Source organism: Pezoporus occidentalis, unplaced genomic scaffold, assembly GCF_034315485.1.
Source record: "Pezoporus occidentalis ecotype Australia unplaced genomic scaffold, CSIRO_AGI_Poc_V1 ctg182, whole genome shotgun sequence".
NCBI lineage: Eukaryota > Metazoa > Chordata > Aves > Psittaciformes > Psittacidae > Pezoporus > Pezoporus occidentalis.
In genome coordinates, this window is record NW_026913662.1 from 2,249,672 (window position 1) to 2,275,354 (window position 25,683).

Genomic DNA, 25,683 nt, shown 5'->3' on the forward strand with positions numbered 1-25,683 from the left:
ACAATTTCTGCAAACTAAAGTGTTTTGTTATTTTTTCCCCTTTATCATGACAATTTATGACATGCAGTCATATACTATATGCTGATTGGTCTTATGTAAATCTATGGCTGTCACAGAAAGAGAAAGGGAATTTGGAAAACTTACTCATTTCCATGTATTCTGGAGTCAGCCCAGTGAAAGGTTCCAAAGTGTAGTCCAGATCCCACTGCTGAGGGTCCTTTGATTGGTTGGTGTCCACTTCCTTCAGCTCAGTTCTTTCATCCTTCAGCTTCCTGAAGAGTTTCTTTAGCTTCCTGAGAAACAAAAGTTCAGACTGAACCAAGTCCTTTTTTTCTTTTTTTTAACCCTACAAGATATGGCCCAAGTTTTTGCACAGCAACATAAAATACGGACCATGTTATTTTGGTGTCCAACAGGCTTAGTCTACATCATCCTCTAAAGTTCTAATGTTGCTTATTGCCAGGTGACAGGCTGCTGAAGTAAGCAGTTTCTATGTTCCTGTGTCAAGAGAAAAGTTACAACAGCATAATGGTGTTGAACTCAGTACTTTCTAATAACTGTTTCTCTCTAGATGCGCTGAATGGACATCTTCCTGAAGCTCAAGCACCTCAGGCCTAAATATAGATAATAAATAATACACTCAAAACCAACACACTGAGCACTTCTCCCTTAAGAAAGAAAGAAAGAAAGTAGAAACAAACAATATACCAGAAGGTAATGTGATATCTTCATAGCACATATCTAGCACAGGTAAATTTTTCTCTCACCATGAAGCTTGGGAACTTCCAATATAATATACTTTTAGGTCAAAATGACCAGATATTTTGCCAAAGAAGGTGCAGGAATGTACTTATTCCTAAACCTGGTGGACTTGCTAATATTTTAAGCATGAAACCTGCTTGTTCAAAGTGAAAAGAAATAAGCACCTCTGCTAATAAATCCTCAGCACCAAAGAAGAAGTGTCTCCAAGGTGCTGATAGGTCCAAAGCCTCTCAGGGCTCCAAAAAGGAATAATATTGACATAAAGCAGGCCCTGTGACCACCAGGAAACACCCACAGCTCTTCAATTCCAGTGCTTTCCTGTCACAAACACATATACTGGAGTCTATCTAAATAGACAAAAAAAGATGCTGCTTGTGAAAGCTTAAAGGGGAAGCACTCTTTAATTAAAATGATGTTACAGCTAATAAAGACAACAAGATATGTATCAATGAAATGTTAAGTATAAGCAATGTCTTAATTTTACTAATGGACTGTCATCCTGGAGAAATGCAATCTCCTTGCTTCTACATAATGCGCAAACAGGGTTTAAATTAACAGAGAGAATCAGATTCACAAGAGTTTCAGCAAGGTTGGCAGAATTTTGTCTCAGAGAGGTATACCTTTCCTGTCAGCACAAACAGAAACCCTACCTTAGTCACTTCACACTCTTTGGATTCAGTAACAAATTAGTGCTAAAAAAACATAACTTGGGATGCATGCAGTAACAACCTCTTCAATGCTCCAAGCTGCAGCCCCCACTGCAGAACTGGAATTCACCAGAACCCACCGGAAACTACACAATTTTAGAGCTCCTAACATAAAACCTGAAACATTTGTTTAATGCTTATGATAATAATTTTGTATTTCCGAAGTAATTATTTTTCCTGAGAGATTACTGATCATGCATACAGCAAATTATGCATATCTATATAGACCCTGAAATACGTACTTCGCTGTGAGTTAGATGCTTTACTTGCATAAGCGTATAATCTTCCTTAAGAGATTTTTTATAAGAGTTTTAGAGGTTCTAAATTTTTCTTCAGATATGTCACAGTGTGTATAAAGGTGGAAAGCTGAGCTATCAGATGACCACTGTTACGGTGAAACTTGGAAACCTCTGTTTATCCTGCAAGCCCAACTCTGCTGGTGAGTTTTCACTGCCTCCGAAGCAGAAAAGCAAAACCATTTAAGCCCAGATCAGTTATATCTCGCACCTCCTTTAGATCAGAAGAGGTTGGATCAGAGTTTCGCATTTTGATCACATTTTACAATAACATAGTTCATTTTGACCAACTATAAATTACTCACATGGGTGAGCAATTATTTGCGCAAGTATTTCTTTGGATCTCAGCATGAATAGTAGTATAAACCACTGTCCTACTGAAATGGGGGTACGTGTTTCACAACACTGACAAATACATGAATTTCTTAAGTAGTAAAATCCCAGAGTAGAATGAATCCATCTCTAAAAGAAAAGTATTCCCAGTGCCCTTACAGAAATGACATTTTAAATGCATATGCATCAATAACTTCATGCTATTTTTACAAAGAGAAATTCGCATGGAAAAAAAATGCAATAGATTGAGATGTTTCTTCAAAATCAAGGAAGCGAAATACAGCAAATTAGCACAAAACATCAATATTTATACTTACTGCATGTCTTCCTTTGCAGATTAAATTTATCTTTCGCAAATATGCACGACATTATTTTATATTTCCTCACATATGTGCCATATGAATGAAAATCCAGACTAATCCCAGTGATGTTTTGCCAACAGTGTAAGCGGGGCTCTCCCACAAACATTTCCCCCACAGCTTGCGATAAATCCTTTGAACTAGAGGTGTGTGGCCTGGAGGCAAGATTGTATGGGGTAGTGGTTTTCATTTGTTCTTCCAGCTAAGCAGAACCACTTTCTCAGACCCCAACTTTAGTAGCAGGGCAAGGCTAGCTGGCAAACACACTAAAGGCTTTGCTGGGTAGGTTTATTGCTTTGTTCATGGATATACACCGAGCCACACAGAAACACAGTACAAGGCTCTACAGCAGCCTGGAAATGACCAGTGGCTGCAGAATTTCTACACTGACCAGTGTTTACAGGACCAATTCAATTTCATCATCTATGTATGGAGGAAATGGGGACTGGCAGACACTCTTAAAATGACCCAGATTGCAATCAGGTCCTCTCTGTGCCAGGATCACAAAGTTGCAAAAATCAAGAGATCAACTCTAGCTTTTTTCCAAGTGTAGCTAAGGCATATCTCTAACAGTAATATTCTCAGTACTTTGTCAATACCCAGATACAATAATGCTAACCAAATACTTTCAGTACCCAGAACATTCAGTTTACACAGTTTTAATAAAAGGATGGAGAGTTTTAAAGTATTTCACAAGAAAAAATTAAATGGATCCTTACAGAGGCATTTACCTCGTACATAATGCAAACTCAGCCATTTCAAGACATTAAAATTCCCGCCTCCCCTCTGCCTTTATGGCAATCAAGGGAACTGGTCCATGACAGAGGTGATATAGTATTCAGAAGGTAGGAGACTGGGGTCAGGATTTAAAACAATCAATTCCCAAGATGCTCCTCCAGCATATCCCAATTAATATCCTAATGTAGTCACTCTCAGAGGACAGTGAACCATAAGTTAAAGACAGTGCTGATTCTGATTTCTGTTCCAATAAAAGGATATGTGCTACAAATGTTGCTCTCATTTCCATGGCCAGATGAGATTGAAGAGCATCTTGCTGTCACTGTGCAGCAGCTGAGATAAAATTTGGGTGTTTTTAAATGTGAAGTCTGCACATGTGTGATCTAATTCTCTGGTTAGAGCACAATGGAGTCGAGTTACGGAGTTTAATGCATGCACTCAACTCTCCTGAGAACCCAGTAACTAAAACAATAGTTGTTGTTTTTCATGTTTATTTGGGAATACACTAAATCCAGGGTTCTGTAATTTTTAATTTCTCATCTGCCTATCTATAAGCCAGGCATCAGGAGTGGCACCTTTCACCATTTTGAGTTAAGCTTTGAAGAGTGTTCTTATTTTTATTCTTATGATATGTTTTTAAAGGATCAACTAGTTGAAAGCAAGCCAAAGTATTTCTTTCAAATATTCTGTGAAAAAAATGTACCTTTGTGTCATATCCAAGCATGTGAAGTTTGAGACCAAACAGAAGTGTGTCAGAAAGTTAAAGGAACAGAAAACAGGAATTTGTACAGTGTTATTCTCCAGCTATACAGCAGTAGGGCAATGAAAATGAGTTTTGCAGAACTCTATAGATGCACATATGATTGTATTATTAAAACTGAGTAAGCTTTTTAAAGGCACTTGTGTGAAACCTGGTTTTTAATTCCTCAGATCAACATTTTTAAACAAAGTTGACAGAATTATAACTGTCAGCTATTTTAGCTTCTGCTTTCTGCATGCTAGGCAGCTCCAACAGTGAGACAGAGGTAGGTTTACTCCTTCAGAATGAGTCTCCAAGAAGCTTTGTGCTGAAGAAGCACATGTAGCAAGGTTTCATGACCTTACAAGTAGCCATATGATTCTGGACAGAGAAAACTATAGATTAGCCATTATTTCTGGTCCTTTTGCCAGTGAATACTAAAAAGCAACATACCTCCTTAAAGAGACTGAGTAGCATTGAAAAGAATGAGCGTAGGATCAGGGAGAAAGAAAATGAACAGGTTTTTGTCAGAAGGATATGTCTAGAGCAGTTAAAAATGACTGCACTTTCTCACAAAGGATTGGCACCAAACTGTTGTGTTAAATAGGAGGTTGGGACATGGTTTAATTATGTTGTTTATAATTCCTAATATAACCAATAAGTATAGCATTATGCAAAGTAATCAGCATCTGAAGAGAGCATAAAATCACTAAAGGAAAATACCCCACCCCTGGAGAATCCATAAGCTTTTGATGAAAAAGATGAGGAAAAAAAAAGAGAGAAATCAAAATCAAAGTGATCCTGGCTGGGCTGCAAGCACATGGTGCTTTTAAAAAAAGACAGATGACTGAACAGTTGCTCTATTTATACACTAAAAAGGAGTAGTAGGATTTGGGGAATCTGGGGGAAGACATGATGATGACCTGAGAAAAATGAGAAATTTGTGCAGTGAGTGGAAAGTATAGAGGCTGGAGAGGCAGAGCAGCTGGGAGCAGGTTGAAATAGGACAGAGGCACAAGTCTGTGTGTCTTTGATGGCTATGCAGTCCTCATGGCGCATCTCCACCACAGCCTGCCAGAAAGACTGGAAATGAAGATCAGCGTACCAGTTTCTCAGAACTTTCAGTTACCAAATATACTCTTGGGTACTTCAAGGCAGATCACCTGTGACAGTCACCAAGGGCTGAATTTGAAGTACTGCAAGGCAATACTTGCTAGAAAGAAATGCAAATAGACTATATGAAAAGACAGAAACCCCTAAAATCCAGCTGCTTGGGATGAATGATTTATATCAGGTGGGTTTTAAGACTGTCCTTTCATTTAGCATTTTTGTCTTTGTAGTATGATAGAAAAGTGTAAAAGGAGAAAGCTAGACTAAAAAAAAATGAGTAGATGAACACTTTTATCTAGAGAAAAGGAAGTGCAGTGGCTCAGACTCTTGTGTTCTTGACTGTAATTTTGTTTGCTTTGAATGGAGTACTGAAGGTCCAGGCTTTTCTTCAGTCATATTCCTACAGTCTGTTCACACAAGGAGAGACCTCATATTCACACACAGGCAGTGCAAGAAGGATTCAGTGGGAGAATGAAAGGACTTTAATCTCTCATTTGATTCCATGGTTTATGGTATAGTCATGCTTTGCTGGCACATTCAGACCTCCTGGGTTCTATGGGAGTTTAAGCGGTGTTTGGGAATTTTTGATTTCTCTAATAGAAGAAATCAATAACCAAAAAACAGGAAAGAAAAAAAAAAACCAACAAACTCTGAAACCTTCCAATGCCATTAATTAACAGCAACATATTAAAGGTGAAAAGTGACACAGGGATAGTAGCCATGAAAAGGCATCTTTAAAATTGTTTTTATTAACTCCTCGTATTCTTATCCAGCATAGTCAAATGCATTTTGAACTAAGTGATGCTGAATACAAAGGCCAAATTCATGGCCCCACAAATGTCAATGGGAGTTTTGCCATTGACTCCAATAGGGCCAGGATTTCACCCTAAGGGTTTAGCACCAAGGTCAAAGACAGAGAGTAATAAAATAACCACATGGATTTTTTTCAATAAGTTCAGAAAAACAACTGAAAAAAAGGTTAAGGCTCTCAAGCCCTGCAGCCTTTTAGGGTCAGTTCCTGTGGCAACAGTAAGAGAATTACGGTATGTGACACATCTAAGTGAACTATGGCATATTTACATCTGTTAAACTTATGAATTCCAGCCCCACAGAACACACATTTCAATTCAAGAAGGCTTAGTTTTCCATAATTCAAATGCTATTGCATTTACCTCGCTGTTTTGATATACCTGGGTGCAGAAATTGAAAAAGAAATCACAGAAATGTTTAGAAGACCAGCAAGTCACATCTGCCATAGCTGTGCAGCAGTTTCTTCAGAAACGTTGAAGGAAACAGCAAAGAAAATAGCATGTATCCCCATGATGCCAAACAATGCAGGGCTGCCCTCCGAGTTTTAACTCTGTAATTCTTCAGCCAGCATTGACAGTGAATAATCCAGAATAAAGACACTGAATGATGGTTCCCAATTGCAGCAACAATAGGGCACTAGAGATTTAATGGATGGCTGTTGCTTATGAACTCAGTCTGCCATCTATTTAGTACTTTGAGGGAGATAGCAAATTGAAGTAAGGTTTTGTGACATTCTGCAAAGCAATTCAAATGCATTTTGTTTTAGGGTGAATGAAATAAAAATGTTTTCTGAAATAATCCCTATATCCCAAGCTTTCTATAAGGGAGAAAACTCTTTCAATCTGGGTTATATAACTTAGCAGAGAGATACTTCCATGTTACAGGCATATAGAGGACAGTTCCAGATTCTGAAGAAGAAATCACCATTTATGTTAGTCTCTTCTGCCTCTCCAGATGACTAAGGTTGATTGCAGCACTCATACTCTGCCTTCAGTGGATTTACAGGGAGTCAGTTTAAGAATCTGTGTTATTCACTTTCTCATTCCCTCCAAAGAGACATACGGCAAGGGGGGTAGAAAATGTGCAGCTGCTGAAATCAGACATAGAAAAGACTGATCTATCTTTCTGCCATGGGAGGACTGTTCATCACAGCGAGGCTGCTGTTGCAGAAGTAGACACTGGAAAATACAACAGGGGCCTGATGAAGGTAGAGAAATCCTGAAAAGGAAAATAAAAACTTACTGGTAAAAAAAGGGTGATCTAACAAAGGAGATGAGCGGACTGTAAGAGTTTACCAAGGAAAATAGGTAGCAGAACAGAGAATAGGATGCAGTAGGAATCAAAGAATCATAGAATGGTTTGGGTTAGAAAGGACCTTAAGATAATCCAGTTCCAACCTCCGCCCACAATGGGCAGGGATGCCTCACACTAGACCATGTTGCCCAAGGTTCTGTCTAACCTGGCCTTCAACACTGCCAGGAAAGGATCATTTACCACTGCCAGACAAGAAGGCAGGTAAGAAGGATGGAAGGCAGAGGGCAACAGTATCTTTATCTATGCATCTGTCACATCTCCTAATAACTATAGACATAGTAGATGATGTGTGAGATGCAGAACTACCACTTGTGCAACACATGAATGTTTGGAGTCCCTATTGGTTTGGAATTATGTGTGTCCAGCAGACCTATGCACAGCCTTCTGAAAAACTGTCAATGTGCCTGTGTATGTGGGGCAGATGAGTATCGTTAAGAGTCTAGTCCAAATCAGTAGAGTGGCCATGCAGAAACAGATGGCTAACTGATTTAATTAACTCAAATTCAGTACACCACAGTGCTGCTGGTGATAACAGGTCCGGTGAACCCTACAGACATGCATGTGATTTTCTGGAGAATGCAAACAAACAAAGGAATTCAAGATGACAAGATAGCATTGTGACTAAAATGAGGTATTTCACTGGGAAGGAGAGAATGAAAGCATGTTTGTTTTTAGATGGTTATTCAGTTTTAAAAACTGAGGCCACCACAGGTTGTTGGCAGAAAAGTAGGGGAGCAGAAATGGAGAAAAATGGGATGAAATTGTCACATTCTTGCACCAAGAGCTGTAGTGAGGGAACTGAGAAATAACGTGACAGGAATTTTCTGTTTGGACTGGATCAGCCTGTGCTTTCATGAGTCAAAAGTAATAAATTCAGTATTTCTAACATCATAAAATCCCAGTTAAAAAAAGCCAGTAGCAGTGAGTTTTTGGAAGATGGGGAGAAAAAAGTCACACCAGGTTTACACTGAGAAAGCTTTAAGCCTTCAACATGTCAGATATTTTGGGAATGATTTACTACCCTTTTTTCAAAATAAACTGTAAACTCAAAGAGATGCAGACAGAAAACAGGCCTTCCTATTGAACTTTGACACAAGAATAATGAAACCATCCATAACCCACATTTGATTTGTTTGGGAAATTTTGCTCTCTATTTAAATTACTTCTTGCTAGGAAAAGGGAGGAAAAGGGCTCATTTTAAAAATATTTGATAATCTTTCAAGCATCACTCATCTTTGTTTCTAGTTAGCATCTTCAAGGCCTTCCTTAGGGATGCAAGCCAAAAGCTACTGACACCAGAGCTGATGGTTCTGACTAACTTCAGTGGAGCCAAGGCTTGTGTCTAAGCCAGATTCTTCATCTCGTACAACATTTCACAGACCACTGCCACCAGCAAGGATGATTCAGTTAACAGAAACAAGAGCAAACCTCCCAGGAGGAAGGAGAGCAGGGAATTCTCAGTGGATTCTCAGTGCCTGAAGACATCCTTGACACTGGAGACAGACCAAGAGAGATTTCTTCCCGTATTGGGAGCAGAGGATGCTGTGCAGTAAGCATCCTGGTGCAAACAGACTTTGAGCAGCATGCCAGCATCTCTCCCATACTCTAGCTCCTGCATCATACAGTGACATACAGGCACATTAGAAATGTGTGGACTTCATCTGTAAACTCATCGCATAGTCATAGACCAAGTGATACATGTTAACATCTTTTAGGAGCTATCGCTTTTCTCCCTGCCATCTCTCCTCCACTTTATACTAATTTGATAGTAGTTGATACTGATACCCTGAAAGCTTTAAAACTTCCCAAGAGATCTATCATACCTTGCCTGTTTTCTCAGGTTACTAAAATTAATTTAGATCAATTATTTAATATATTCAATCACTTTCTTCAAGCCATTTACTGCAGATATAGCCAATTATTCAACATAAAATACAGCCAGATCATTTCACCACAACCAAAAATGTGATTTATCATCACATTCAATTAGAACCCACTGAAGGTAGTGGCAAAAGTCCCATCCAGCTGAATAAGGATCAAGCCTTTAATTTACTGTGTCATAGGAGTGACGCATGGTAATAGAGAAGTTGGGATACATACGGGATTCCAATTTCAAACAGATTGTTTTGAATCAGTTGTTTTCCAAGCATAATGATGCTCAGCTGAATACAAAGTTCCATCAAACATCCTCCTGGTGCACACTGTAATTAAACAAGACCATAAAGTGTGAAGGGATTAAAAATATTAATTTAAAAGTACCCACTTAGAAGACATACTGATGTCTATATGTGGCCATCTCCCCTGCCACCAATTTGCGCAAGAGCGTGGAGCTTGTCAATCATTTGAATTCTATGCTTAAAAAGGTATTTCATCTCTACTCATAAAACTGCATTATGGAAAATGCACAGTCATCTGAAATAACTGACTGTGCCCTGGGACTACTATATTTCCTTTTAAATATTTACTATATAATCAATGTAATAAACATAATGCAGTATCACCAATACTCTTCCAACCTGATGTCTCCCAAGGGAGAAGAAAGTCTTCCATCTTTCAAAGACTTATGCATAAGCTTTATTGTAAAACCTTTAGTATGTCTATTGATTTTCAAGGGAATAACCACAGCAGTTAGAGGGAATTTTGGGAGGGGAAAAAAAAAAAAAGAAAAAAGAAAAAAAAAAAGAAAAAAGAAATAAAACAACAAACAAGTGTTTACAGCTTCAGCACAAAATGGTTATAGATTTTTAGACTATTAAATGCTAGGCTTCTGGTTATCTAGAGTATGATAAGCCAGACTCAAGCTCCGGCTCTGCCATAGGTTTCCCAAGGGCCTCATTCAAATCATGCAATGTTTGTGCCTTACTGCCCAGTTGTAAAATACAGAAATGGTGAAGCTTCACCTAAGAAGGACCATGGATTATCCAAAACTGCAGAAAGAAAGAACATACAGGTGCCTCAGATAGAAAATTTGAGGGGTTTCCATTTCTTTTGAAGATTTAGCATCTTGTCTTCATATGTTTTCTATTTTTAATTCTTATTGTCTGGACTCTGGTGAAATGCACTGTACACGTACCTTTATGTTAAGGATTTTTCCTCTTGAATTTCATATGTACTTACCTCTTCCATTCGATAACTGTCAAACACATATACATAACGACCAGGACGGCCAACAAATCTGAAAACAATACCAAGATATGAAGTAACATAAAAATAAGACAACATTAACAACATAAGTGTTCATGCATATTAACTAAAATAAATTTCACAAATAGTCACTTCAAAATGAATTCTAAGACTCAACACTTATTCAACTTCAATTATTTAAAATTCTTTTGAAGTAGTACTCTACAAATGGTTTTTCATTACATGTTGATGAAATAATTTTAATGAAATATTTTTCTGTGCTGAATAATAATAATATCCCTCTCTTGATTGAGATCACAAACAAAACTGGGAATATCTATCCTACCTCACATTCTATTGCACCTGAGTAATGCCCTGAATGGAATTATTTACACATCTATGCACAGTCAAGGCTCTTCCAACTACACAGGGAGAAACAGTGAAATTGATTTTATTCTAACCATAAACCACTAAACTATGGTTAAAAAAGAAAGAAATTGGCAATATTTTTCATTAATGTCTTAGACTATTTACAACTGCTAGTAAAATGTATTGTTAATTCTTTAATCAATGATGCTGAGTAGGATTACTAAAGAGTATAGATTAACAAACTTCACAGCCCCCAAAACGAACAGAAAAATATTATGAAATGAAATCCAGAGGATATTTAAAATATTTTTGCCAAAGTTTTAGCAAACATTTTAAACTTCCCATTCAAAAGCATGTGTTATGCTGTGGATAACTGGGTCCCAAAAGACAATAATCCTGAACCCATAGGAAGTCACACTTATTTAGCAGGACAGCTGAATTAAGTTTTGGGTCAATCAGTTCATTTGCCAAAACATGCAACTTCCAGTTGACTATAACTATTCCTTAATTTAACTTGATACAGGCAAATAGTGCAAAATGTTCAGAAAGTAATAATGTAGTTCCACAATTCAAAATGAAACAGGAAAAATTTTCTTTGCTAAATGATGCTTCAAGAAAGATTATGCTAAAATGTGGAAAGTGAACACCTCTATGCACTACTATTAGCTCATAAATGCAACACTTTCCTTAACTAAAAAGTATTATTTTCTGAGTTGTGAACTATTCCTATTTTAGAAAGAAAACTAAAACTGTTGCTTTTCAGAACAATTCTCTACTTAGAACAGAGACAGAACAGTACCCATCACACTCCACCATTAAAAAGCAAGCTTCAGACAACCCTGTTTATGATACTTTTTCATATCTGGTGAAGATGACAATTCCCAGAATTAGGGAGTCCTTGGTGCCTATTTTTAAACACAGATCCACTAATACAGACATATATATATATATATATATACATAAATATCTATATAAATAAATATCTGTACCTAAAAGAGATTTTAACCTACCTTCCTTTAAAAAAGGCAACATAAAAAATTGGTGCATAAGAATTCACAAACTTCAGTAGGAATGCCTTCAAAATCAATCTCTCCTCAAAGTTTTTCTCTGTTTTGGGTACCTCTGGGAGAAGGAAGGGGAAAAAAACAAAGGAATCAATTAGTAAATATGTAAACATCCCTGATATCCCCAAATACAAAACCAAACTGCAAACTTTGAGCTAATACTAGTTTTTCTTTTCTACTTTTAATTTGTATCAATGCACACTAGCTCTGCCACCAACTTCTGATATCCAGAGCCTTCTCATATTTCCAGATGGAAATTGAAAATTCATTAATAGAAACATTAATGAACTTGATCCTCTGATAGGCCTCTGACAGCTTATCCCAAGGTGCTCTTGGCTGCCTGTCAAATACCGCAATGTCAAAAAAGCCAGTAAACCCTGACATCAGTCCTGTACCAGGCAATATCTCACTTTTCCAGTCTCTTTCATTGTGTTACTGAGAAACCTGGGCAGACCACATCACCTTTCTCTGCTTCAGGCCCCATTTATGAAATCTTAGCACAGACCTCCGTCATTACTCTGTCATCTATTATATTCTTAAATATATAATAGCATTAAGTGTATTTTTAACAGAATGTAAATATTATTAATAATAATCATAGAAAAAAATGACTATCATATATTTACATGGTTCTCCTCCTAGCTATCTGGAATTTAAAAAAAAAAATAAATTGGATTTTGATATTCAATTGCATAAAGTTTAAGCAGTGCAAACAGCTTTAATTGTACATAAGCATATGTCTATTAGCATATATATCAGTTACACAACTGAAATAACAAAGCATTAATATTCTCAATTCATGAATGATGAAAGCAAAGCACAGACTTTCATCCAGAAAAAAAAACCTTTAAAGCCTCTTTAACTTTGTGTGCACAAGCCTTTTTTTCTATAACGAGATTGTTAATGAGCTTGACACTAAACACAAGACTAAGTACCTTTCTGAATAAAGCATCATGTGAATCGTTAACTGCCATGCAAAATAAATGCACATTTTTGCTAACCCTTCTCTGTTCACTCTATAGTCTACATTTCTAGACTTGTTTAGATAAACTGTGAAAAAGTGTCTCAAATATTTTGAGTATTAATTACTCTGTTCCCAGATTTAATTTCAATTTCCATGGAAATTTTCTACCAATAGGACACATCATAGGTACAAGACAGAGCCTTTTCAAACTGACAGTAGGATACTTTTAAAGATTCTATATGGCTTAAACTCTTGTACTGCCACACTAATTCTGAGCTGTTAACTAATGTGAAAGGGGATTGATTTATTGTGGCATGTTATTGACTGAATTTCTGTAGCACGATGGAAGTGTGAAATAAAAACATAGACCCAGAGCTTTGGCTTTAAAGACTTCATTAAAAATACTTCTGTACTTGTATGGCTTTGTTTTGGGGCACAGTTTGGGTATTTTGGTTACTTTGTAGCTTTGTTGGGTTCGGTTTTCGGTTGTTTTGGTTTTTTTTTCTTTTTTTTTAAAGAAGCATGGTGTTAATTTTGGCAGTAAAGAATAGCAAATCTCTAATGAGTCCCTGTTGACGAACTTTATTTGTGATACTTTCAACCATATTTTCATAACAGGCCAACATACAATCTGATGAGCTGTAAGGCATCATTCACCTATATGTATTGAAAATCTGAATTAAACCTTCAAATTATTTGAACAGTTTGTAGATGATCCCAAATGCTGGGCAACAGCTCAGAGTGGCAGGTATATCGTATAACAGTAGTGCAGCTTTTAATTTGAGGGAGAAAAATCCTAGCCTTTCCCTCATGGAGAAACCCACAAAGATGAGCTCAGCCTCTGGATGAAAATTTGCACACCATATATGGTTCCAGAGATTCAGTCAGCTCTTCACTCCCTCCCCACACTCAGATATACTATACCATACTGAGGCATGTACAGAATTTGTCCTCTAGCTAGTGGAGTCTGCTATAGAAGAAATGCATCCAGCCAGAATAGATGCATTAGTAAGAGAGAAAACTTCCCCCCCCCCCAAAATGATACACTGATAATACGCCATTGTTTGTGCATTGGCATAATTGGGTAGCTGAAGCTTTCCAGAGAATGAGCTGAAATATCTGTGGCAAGGGCCTTAACTCACTGAAGGAGTTGCTACCTTTATAAGGCACAAACACAAGTAGTTTTGATTTCGTCCATTTTTAACTGGTTCTTCCTTGACCTGAGTGAAGTTACTAGTGAGCAGATGAGATGTAGGTCAGGTCTGGCACCACCTGATTACTGAAGATGACTTACCTATTCAACTTGTGAATACCAGGATATAATATGAACTTTTGCTGGTCTGATCTGTGATAAGTGGGCATCAGTGCTCCACTTTGCTGAGTCCATAAGAGTTATGTAGAGTCCTAGTGCCTGCTGCATGAGCTCTCTGCACTGATTACAACAAAACTACTGGCTTTTTACCCCCAGGCACTGATTCGGCAGGTATTGAGGCAGATCCATTATTCTGATCCTATGATGAATGGAATTGCTATCAGTGGTAATATTAGTGTGCTTACAGTTGGAATTTTTCACTTGAACAAAGATTCAAGTGTACTCGATGTTGGAATAGAAACCTATGCTGACAAGAGCTGTAAGTGAGATATTCTTTTTTCTTTCACAATTCAGAAGGATGCACGTTTCAAAGCGAGAGATTTTCCTCCTGTGCTTTCCCCAGAGAGGCAATGGCAGTGGCTTGTGCTTCCCAAATTTTGCCTAGAAACAGCCAGAAAGGAGAAGTCTCACCTTCATCTCTTCCTGCTCTTTACACTCAGTCCTATCACACCTTAACATTTGTGTCCTTTCTTACCTGGGCAGGTGCAGTGGACAGAAATGATTTGGTCACACACAGCATCTTGTCAGTTACATGAAAGCTGAAAATCTGGGTATAGTTTCGGCCTGGACAATAAGCCTGAGTTTCCTCATGCCACTAGAACAGAGTTAATTTGTGTAACCCTGCCACATTCTGCCCAAAGCCTGATATAAACAGAAATAAACAAAAAAATTAAGCCCATTTTGTGGCATTTTCTGAAGATTAATTGCTTTATCTGCGTTTCTGTCAAATACTTTATGAATTTAATTTAAACTATCAGGCTACCTTTACTGATAAAACCACAGGAACATATTTGAAAAATTCAGGATTGGATATCTATTTCAACAGCTACAAAACTTCAGTTTATGGTGTTCTTCAAAAAACAGGACTAACAAGAGATGTTTCACTTGTGATTTTGAAAGTGTCTTGAGAAAGAGAGAATAAGAAACACAGTTCTAAGAGTTCCTAAGGTTTTAATCTGAAGTTTGCTAGTTCCAGCCAGCTTCACATCACTGTAGGTTTTACAGATAGGGAATCTGAATTTCAAACGACTCAGTCAGTCTCTAGATGTCAAAAAGTTTCTAATTTGGATGCCTAAGTTTAGATGCTCAAAACTGACAGGTAGAACACTTGCTACCGTTAATGGCATCTAAATTTTGCAGATTTATTTTCAGTGTTTTGGATAATTTACTTTATTTTCCTAGATTTTTAAGCATCTAGAATTAGAGGAGATGCATAAAAATGTGAGAAAGAATACCTAATGACAGCTACAAGAATCTCATGTTGGGGCCTTACCATTAAACATCTTTGGCTTAATGTATATGACAAAACAAAATCTCAACCTAAACTCCTATTAGTAAACATCTTTAGCCTAATGTGTATAACAAAACAAAACTCTAGCCTAGAAGCCTTTGACTAGTAGTAAAAGGAATGAATCTGCTTTGAAAGACTTAAATATATTGCCAGGTTTGTAACAATATGACATTAAAAGAAAAAAAATAATTATCCAACCTCTAACTGAAATAGATATTACTATAAAAATGTCCAGCACAGACATGCTCCTATAATGGCAAAAAAGGTCCTTTGAATGGTAAGCATCTGTTAAAAATCACACCAGCAAAACAACACAGTAAGTATTTGCCACTGCAGCTTTGCCAGAGCGACCAGCATCTTAAAACAACCTAATGACTTTCAGTGAACCCAGCTCCTAGAGGTAAAGACATACATCAAAATGCATGCCAGGTCAAAAATTCTCAACCAGCTCTAGATAAGTGGATCTTGGCCCAGGGCCAGTGCAATGCAGAAATGCCAGCTGAGATGCTGGAAATAGCACAGCTGTGCTAACATGGCATTTTGGCCAGGCTAATTAGTCCTATTAGTGGCACACTGCATATTGTGGCTTAGACCCCTAGTTCACAGACGTATGTCTGAGCATCGTACTCCATAGGCCTGAATATTTTCACTGTCACGCTTCAGTGGGAATTACTCTTATTAGAACCTTCTTGCATAGTCTCATGTCAATACATGTAATATACTAATGAGGAATGTCGTGAGATAGTTTTACCAATTTCTGTCAGCCATTTGGCAACAGCTCCATAAATTTCATCAAGTATCAGTATCACAATGAGGTTGATGATGACAGCAGTTGCGGTCACAGTCACTCGAATGTTTGACCTGGTTGTCTCGTTTGTGCTGAATGACAACGCCGCTGCTGTAGTAATTCGGTATACAATCACACCAAACACTGCTGAAAACGTCAGCATAATCTGCAAACAAGCGTACAGATAGATTAGTTCAAGTTTGGTACTAGCATTTAAACAGAAGCTTTAACTGATATGTTGGATTTGTTCCATGAATTGTCATTGTGTGGTTATTTCTTAAAGCAACACAATAATACAAGCATAATCCAACTAAAATGTGAGAATTCAAAACTCTCTAACAGGGATATAATGATGAAAATGGGTTCTGAACTTGGAACTGACACAGTTCCTGGAGATGTACATGTCCTTTCTGATTAAATTTCCATACATTATTCATGCAGTACTAGTGAAATTCAGGTATTTCACTTTCAAATGCAGGTATTAAGCAGGCGCTTTCATCTGGCAATAGGTTCAGGTGGCTTGGACTGTAGGACCTACAGGTACGTGCATTCAGGTAAATGGTCTATACCGGCTGATACAGCTTCACCTCTGTATAGCAGAAGTGGCACCTTACACTCCAGTTGTGTTTTATTATTATTCTAAGACTGACATAAACAGGGTTACTAGGGCTTCACTTTACATTTCTGTCCCAGAAATCAGCTGGTATTCTGGCATCCTTCATGGGCTGGCTTTAACCCATGAGATGAGGAAAGTCAGTCCTGCTACTTAAGGTCAAGTTCCCACAAGAAGAATTTGAATTTCACAGGGCTGTGGTATTCTGGTTTCAATAAAATCCCATCACCCCACAATGAAAAAATAATCAATAAAACAACAATAAAAATTAGCAGATTTTCATAGGCATAACAGGAAAGGGGGAGAGGGTACATTTTTCTCTTTCATTTTTTTGCCTTTGGCAAGAATTCCAGTGTACATTCATTATTTTAGGTTAAACATATTGAGATCTTCAGATGAAAGAGACTATCTAAATGTGAAAGATTAGACTATTGCAATTATTTCAATGAGCCTAGGGGCCCAGATACACGACACACATTTAAGGAAGTCTAATAGTTCATTTTAATGGCCCAGCAATAGTTTATTGACGTCCTTTATAGAAAGGAACCTTGTCTCATGAAAAATTGCTATTGCAGAAGAACCAGAACAGGAATCAGAGCTATACTAAAGGTTGAAGATGAAACCTGGGCACATTTTATTTTAATGGAGAATTAGTAAACATACTAAAAAATAATGATTTAGAGAAACTCTTGGACATATCAGATGAAATTTGCAAATATATTTTGTGAGAAAATAGTAATAAAATGCTAGATCTAATAAAACATCTAATTCTTATTTTTTAAAGGGCTGCTTCATTAATTTTAAATTAAATGTAGGTGAATTATAAGTTTTTCCTAATTCAAATACTGGTCTAAAAAAAAAAGTCTAAATATAAAACACTTCAAAACCTTTCAAATGGCATAAAATATTCTTTTCTTTCCTTTTATAGTTTTTATTGCGTCAAGAATACAGTTCTAATCTTTGTGCCCATTTTTCTCTTGGATTTTTTTTTTTACTTAGCTATGAAACATGCAGACAAAAAGCCTAATCAATTTAGAGCTATCTGCTCAGGTCTTACTGTGACAGAAGTGGTGCAGGAACACAAAGATCAAGACTTTTTCCTAACCTGCCCCTTGCAGAAGCAATCACTACATTAGTGAGCAATAGCCCCATTAAAGAGAGAAACCAAAACAGCACTGCCTGAGAGTAATCTAATACACCTTCCACCTCTACAGTCACCTTTACATTTTCTTAGTTTGAATCACAGGTTCCTTCCTCTTAATCAACTTCCAAATACTCTTCTCTTGCTTCCTTTCTCCATGGTGGACAAGGAAAACCAGCAAAGTAAACTTGTGTGCATCATTCTGGGAATGATGAGCTCTCTGGGCACCCATAGACACCTTATCTCCACACATCACTCAGAAATGTCATCTTAACAGTACAGGAAGAAGAGTCATCAAGGACAGTCACCACTAAACAGAGAAAGAGGAAATTTTAGGTCAGAGAAGTTGAAGAGCAAACTCTTAAACCAGACCAAAGGATTTCAGAGAACTATAGCAATGAGGAAGATTAGTGGAAGATGAGATAGTATAGGAGGCTCCACTATTGCAGTCCTTTTTGTTCATGCAGCGCCATAGCAAGGGACACAAAGTTACCCCAAAATATGTTTCATTTGCTTAAAGAACAAAGATACTTGTTTTGCAAAAGTGCTAGGGCTTCAGAAACTCCTCAGATGCTCAACCATTTTTAAACATCTTAGACACAAAAGGGAAAACATTCTTTCAGGTCTCTTCATTATCTGTGCATCCAACAAAAAGAGAAAATTGAGGAGGGCTTGTAGAACTGCACGGTAACTGAGAGCACACTTCATGCTCCCCAAATAGTCACTGAGATGGAATAATTCCTGTATCTTCACAGCATTTCTCTCATTCCTATGAATACCCTTTCCCCAAATTCCAGATCAGATGGCGACCTTTCATTCAGGTGCCTATTTTAGGTTTTGTTGTCATTGCCATCATTTCACCTGGCCAGTTCTGTACACTACTACAGCAGACAGTTTCTTCACAAACACGTAGATGACATCAAGCTGAGTGGTGCAGTTGGGAGGGATGGGAAGCTATCCAGAGGGACTTGGACAGGCTCAAGAGGTGGGCCTATGTGAACCTCATAAGGTTCAACAAGGCCAAGTGCAGGGTCCTGCACCCAGTACCCTGTATCTCCCGCAGTATCAATACGGGCTGGGGAATGAAGGGATCAAGAGCAGCCTTGAGGAGAAGGACTTGGGGGTACCGGTGGGTGAAAGATTCGACATGAGCAGGTAGTGTGCCCTTGTGGCCCAGAAGGCCAATCGTACCCTGGGCTGCATCAAAAGAAGCATGACCAGCAGGTAAAGGAAAGTGATTCACACCCTCTGTTCTGGTGAGCCCCCCCCTGCAGTCCTGCATCCAGCTCTGGAGTTCTCAGTACAGGAAAGACATGGACCTGTTGGAGAGGGTCGAGAGAAGGGCCACAAAAGTGATCAGAGAGCTGGAGCACCTCTTCTGTGAAGAAAGGCTGAGAGAGTTGTAGTGGTTCAGCTTGGAGAAGACTCCAGGGAGACCTTATTGTGGCCTTTCACTTCTTAAAAGGGCCTATAAGAAAGATGGGGAGAGAGTTTTTCGCAGGGCCTGTTGTGATATGATAAGGGGTGATGGTTTTAAACTAAATGAGGGGAGAATCAGCTGGACATGAGGAAAAAATTCTTTACAGTCAGGGTAGTAAACCGGTTGGAACATCTTGCCCAGAGAGGTGGTGGGTGCAACATCCCTGGAGACATTTAAGGGCAGGCTGGATGTGGTTCTGAGCAGCCTGATCTAGATGAAGATGTCCCTGCTCATTGGAGGGGGGTTGGACCAGATGACCTTTGAAGGTCCCTTCCAACCCAAATATTCTATAATTCTGTGAGCTAAACTAGTCTGTCAAGGACTGAACTGCTTAGAAACAGATGTAAGAATTGGCTGCAGAAAAGGTCACCTACTGAGCCTGGTATGAATGAAAGCAAACAGGAAAGCATACTAGATCTGAGAAGGAGCTGTAAATCCCCATGGGCTAGACTGCTACCTTCATCCAAATAGGATAACAATTTAATATCCAAATAGTTCTTCGTTGAATTATCCCCAGTAGGGCTATTCTAAAGTCGAGTATTATGCCATGTGAGTAAGAATACTGTAACGAGGTCCAAAAGAAGGAGCAGGCTAAAGTCTTGTGCCATGACACTAATTTGTTTTCTTCTTCCTCTAAGCCAAATGCAACTAACACAAGGAAGGGCTCCAGTGATTGCATTGCTCCATGCTATCCTGCTTTCTTCCGACAGCTACCAATGTTTTCATCCTATACCCAGAAACCTTTGCTACAACATGAGCTTTCTAAATGTGGAGTTTCTAAACTATGATGTATGTTATTACAATCACAGACAAACCTAACATGTACATGCCCAGCTCAGCTTAGACCTTCTGTTTCTACTGGTCTTACTGGGCAAAAATAAGACTTGTGAACTTCTGTTCTAAAATCCCTGCAAAAGACACTGCTTAAATCAAGGTTGGATCTTCTGTCCCCTCTGCAGTCAAGTGAGGCTTGTGTACAACAGAAGAACTGTGACCAGATTTTAAAGCAGCCATAAATATGTAAAATGATCTTTGGGATGATTTGGTGCTGTAAACCACCAAGACTGACTCGGCAAGAGAACCAAATCCAACATTTTATTCAACATGCCCTTTTTAAAGAAACAAACAGGATGCCAGGCTTAATAAAGACAGAAGAAAAGCCAGACAGAGGAAAAAAAAAAACCAAACAACAAACAAAACACCAGAACACAGCTCTTGAAAGAGCACTGATGAAAGTCAAATAAGCAAAAGAAGTACACAAATGAAAAGTAAAGAGGAAAGGTTTTATGATAAGAAAACTGTTAGCAGCTCCAGGAATCATCAGGGAAACTATGGCATGTAAAGCTGTGGGAAGGAGGGACAGAACACAACAGCATCATTCTATAGGAATGTATACATCTTAATGGAAAATGCCTATAGGTTTGTGTTGTGCTACCAGATCCTTTGGCCTGGAAAATACAGTATTAATAATTCAGCGACCACTTCTGCAGCACTAGAAATTGCAGCACATTAGTGCGTATCTGTGTCAGCCTTCTGTGTCTGTGTGCTGCATATGTGCACATGCACATGTAAATTCAAGATTTCATCACTTACTATGAATGTAGTGCACACAGCTAAAATATTAGCCTGTGTGAATAACAGAAGTAGATGAGACCAACTTAGTTTTCTCAGTGCAATTCTATTGCACAGACTTACAGTAAACTTAAGTCTGGTGTCTCCTATCACTGTTCAATTAATCTAGCAGAAAAAAAAAAAAGAAAGAAAGAAAATCACATACAGTAAAGAGCAGATTGCAATTTCCATGTAGGAAAGGAGAGCTGGCCTTCCCTCATCAAGAGCTGACTTGAATTTCATGCATAGTTTGTAAGGTGTTTCTGTGGGTGCTTACAACTTAGTAATGTTCAAAATATTCTAAAAAATCATCATGGCCAAACAGTGAAAGCCCTCATAGTTCCACTAGTCACTAATAGAAGTTGAAGAATTGGAGCTCTATATTTTACCTTCATAAATCTCTGAGATGTTACAGTAAAGCAGGGAGTGTAATACATAAGCTATGACTCCGGAAAGTACTTTAAGCTCATGCTTAGGGAAGATTTAAACATGTGGTTAAAGTCAAGAGCACATGCAAGCACCTTGTCTGCAAAAGAATGGCTTGTAAAAGCTAAATCAGGTCTATATGCTTAGTCAGTATACTCTGCTTTAAGCAAGGTCTCAGCTGCTGCTGTGAGAGGTTGTCTAAAAAGCAAGTGCTTGCTATGACCTCAGCATGGTAAACTCACCCAAAATGTTGTAACTGCATACATATCTATATGAATGACTCACCTAATATGTACAGAAAATATACCTAATAAACAATACTTACCTCTTCATAAATACATACACATGTATTCATAAAACTGCAGGCATTAATTTGGCTTCAATGTGAATATAAAATCATAAAATCATAGAATAGTTAGGGTTGGAAAGGACTTAAAGATCGTCCAGGTCCAACCCTCCTGCCATGGGCAGGGACAACTCACACTAAACCATCTCACCCAAGGCTTTGCCCAACCCGGCCTTGAACACCACTAGGGATGGAGCATTCACAACCTCCCTGGGCAACCCATTCCAGTGCCTCACCACCCTAACAGGAAAGAATTTCCTTCTTACATCCAATCTAAACTTCCCCTGTTTAAGTTTTAACCCATTACCCCTTGTCTTATCACTACAGTCCCTAATGAAGAGTCCCTCCCCAGCATCCCTATAGGCCCCCTTCAGATACTGGAAGGCTGCTATGAGGTCTCCATGCAGCCTTCTCTTCTCCAGGATGAACAGCTCAGCCTGTCTTCATATGGGAGGTGCTCCAGTCCCCTGATATCCTCATGGCCCTCCTCTGGACTTGTTCCAATAGTTCCATGTCCTTTTTATGCTGAGAACACCAGAACTGCACACAATACTGCAGGTGATGTCTCACGAGAGTAGAGGGGCAGGATCACCTCCTTCTACCTTCTGGTCACACTGCTTTTGATGCAGCCCAGGATACAGTTGGCTTTCTGGGATGCGAGTGAATATAAAATGGTTTTGATTGTCATTAAAGGAAATTAAATCTTCTCAGGACATCTGTTGTAGTATATGCAAATTTGAGCAAATTAGAAATCATTTAGGTATTTTAAAATAATGTAGTCCCTAAGTAAATTTCCCGTGTTAGGTGCTATTGTGGTGTAAACTGGCATATTTCATTGATATTTTATACTGGCTCTAACTGTCAGTACATGCTTTCATTCAGGAATTTCTGCAACCAGAGGGATAATGGAATATTTAACAATGTAATTTAAGGTTTGTTAGCCAGGCTTTCATATTGCTGTTTACAAAGTCTAGCATTTTGATGTGTTTATGATTTGTTGGAAACTTTGCTAGGAAAGTGGTGTTCATACTTTACAGTTGGCTGACCTGCACACTTTATTTTTGTTCTCAAGTGAGGATTGTACTCCATGGTCTTCCTTGACTACTAGTTCATCCCTGAATGTGTTTTGCACAAATACTTCTCAGCAATGGATTTATTTCACCTATATATCACCTGTTACGTAGACTCAATAATCCTGAATATAATTCTGACAGTGTACTGTGCACACAAGCAAATAAACAGTGGCCTTCCCTTCACCAGATAATAGAGAATGGAGCAGAAAGCCTGCGGGAGAGATGGCCTCTAGTAACAAGCTGCTGTCATTACAGCAATTCATCCAGCCAACAGCCCTCTCATAAGCAGCTTTTGGAAAAAGAGAATGAAATTGGGGGTAGGCATTGAACTCTATGAATCTCCCTATTAGGACACATATTTCTCACTAACTGTAGGTTATAACCCTAGCTTTCTTCAGATCTTTATCATCCGCGAGAACACTAATTCAGCATTCCACTCAATATGCTCATTGCAAAGTTTCTCACACCTAATAAATGTGCAGAAATGCAGATTATATTACCATAAATAAAATCAATCCAAAGTTTGCTGCATATCCAGGCATACGGTCATTCCATGTCAGCTTCTCCTTTTCATCCTGTGACAAAACACAAAAATAAAATAATAGACATTACAGGACTGTACAAAAACAAATATTAGAGTTAGGCAGATGTGTTATTGAAAAAGCTTCTCAATTGTCCTAATCTTCTTTTGAAGACGATTATAATAGTTAGAACACAGATATTTTAAAGCAGATTTTACTTTGAGAGAAAAGAGGGTAAGAGGATAAATAAGACATAGAGAATGTCTGCAAAAATCAGAAAATACATGTAACTGAGTTTACCTTTTAAAAAGAATGTATTCAGCTCTGTCGTGGTTTAAACCCAGCCAGACAGCTCATTCACTCACTTCCTCCCCTTCTTGCCCTCCCCCTGCTCCCTGAGGGATGGAGAGGAGAATCGAAAAGAATGCAACTCCCACGGGTTGAGATAAGAACAGTTTAGTAACTAAGGTATAACACACATCACTACTGCTACCACCAGTAATAATAATGATAAAGGAAATAACAAGGGAAGAGAATACAACATCTCACCACCAGCTGATCGATAACTCACCCCCCTAGCCTGACCAAGCACTGACCGATACCTCCTTCAACCCCGCAGTCTCCCAGCCCTTCTGGGTAACTCTCAGTTATATCCTGGGCATGACGTGCTGTGGTATGGGATATCCCTGAGATTCACCTTTATTTACATTTAGGCAAAGCAAGATTCAACCATTTATTTTGATATGTTTCTTGGAAAACAGCAGAATAACAGAGCTTGAGACAGAAATCATCAAATTAGCATTTATTACCATTGAACCCACATGTTTTGCCTAATGGTTACCTTAGCCAAATGTAGCCCCTAATATAATTCTTGCGAACACACTCCAATCCTTCTCTTGGTAGTTGCTCTATAGTAGAGAGAAACTATAAAGGCAAGCCCGCTCTGTGATCTCTGCTACCAGCCTTGTTTTCTTCACGTCTAAAAAGCATCTCTCTCTCTTCATTGCATAATTTAAAGCAACTGCAATTAGTGAAATCTCGTATACGTTTACTCTCCCCAAACAAACTCAACTCCATTTTTAGCAATGTGTACATCTAGAGAAGATATTTGAAGATGGATTTATAGAAGAAATATGATTCCCTACTCTCAAAATAGGTTTCTTAAAATAATAATAAGGTCATTACTTTGTTTAAGTTAAACTAAAACTATATAATCAAATTATCTAAGGACACAGAGCCAGCTGCTGTTTCCATTTCTGTGAAGCACCATTGCTATCCCATGGACTAGTACTTCACTTACATTGGACCTAACCCAGAGTTATTCTGAATTTAAATGAATTTAAATCAGATTAGAATTCAGGTCAAAGATTTTAAACAAACCATTTTAAAGAACAATTGTCCTCAGATAAAAATCTGGGAGTATTATGCCTTTGTAGAAGGCTTTCCCAAAGTACCACTAGGAATCCAGTATATAACCCCACATGCAGAAATGCAGCCATAAATTTTCTCACAAAGTTTGCTGGAATGTGGAATTAGACCTAAGACATGATCCTATCTACATATCCGTGGTCATTGTGGTGGTGCCTCCAACACTGTGGGAAGTAGTATTACTCAGCATTCCCTCTTCTCAGCTCAGCTGCTCAAAGAGACAAGTTAAGCAAGTCTCCTTTGGGAGAATGTTGGCAGGACTGGGTAATAACAAACCTGAGCAGAAGCACAAATAATTTGTCCCAATGTATGCAGTACATAAATACTTCATACAGTAAATAAATGGAGTCCATCGTTTAGCTGGAAGGCTACTTTAAATAGCATTTCTGTGAAAGCACAGATGCATTTCATTTCATTTTGGCTTTTAACACTCAGCAATTATACAGGACATAAAGAAGGTCTAAGTGTTTATACTCCAAGAAGGCCTGAAGGACACCATGTCTAACAATTCCACTAGGGGAAACACACTGAAGAAGAAAAACAGCAGAATGAGTTAATGCTAGCCAAAGCAGTTAAAGAAAAACATAAAATTTTTATAACTACACTGAGGCGGAAAGAGAAAATTGTGATTTATACAAAAGGGCCAGGAAGAGGAAAAAATGCCCAAGAAAATTACTTCAAATTGTCTTTGGCAATAAAAATTTTTGAAAATGAGAAATCATAATATCAAGATCAAAGGTTCATATATCATGAATCATTCTCATCAAATCCTGAGTGGCAAACTGACTAAGGTTTTTTGTGTTTTGGGCTCTTTTGTTCAATATTTCTGATGATGTAAGACATTTACTGTACTTTGAAATATCAGTCAGAGTTCTGAAATGACCTATGGGCTTTCCAAGTAAAAAA

At 38.2% G+C, this 25,683-nt stretch overlaps 1 protein-coding gene across 2 annotated transcripts in view; it reads right to left on the reverse strand.

Moving 5' to 3' along the window:
- The window catches only part of ANO2 (anoctamin 2), a 176,664-nt gene that overhangs the window by 21,421 nt on the left and 129,560 nt on the right, over window positions 1-25,683 (reverse strand). For both annotated transcript variants that reach the window (XM_062615545.1, XM_062615546.1), the window contains exons 15-20: window positions 23,329-23,403; window positions 16,103-16,304; window positions 11,671-11,782; window positions 10,286-10,343; window positions 9,269-9,369; window positions 145-293 (exon numbers count right to left, since the gene is read on the reverse strand). In XM_062615545.1, coding sequence (XP_062471529.1) covers window positions 145-293; window positions 9,269-9,369; window positions 10,286-10,343; window positions 11,671-11,782; window positions 16,103-16,304; window positions 23,329-23,403 — 697 coding nt within the window. The remainder of the gene's footprint in view (window positions 1-144; window positions 294-9,268; window positions 9,370-10,285; window positions 10,344-11,670; window positions 11,783-16,102; window positions 16,305-23,328; window positions 23,404-25,683) is intronic.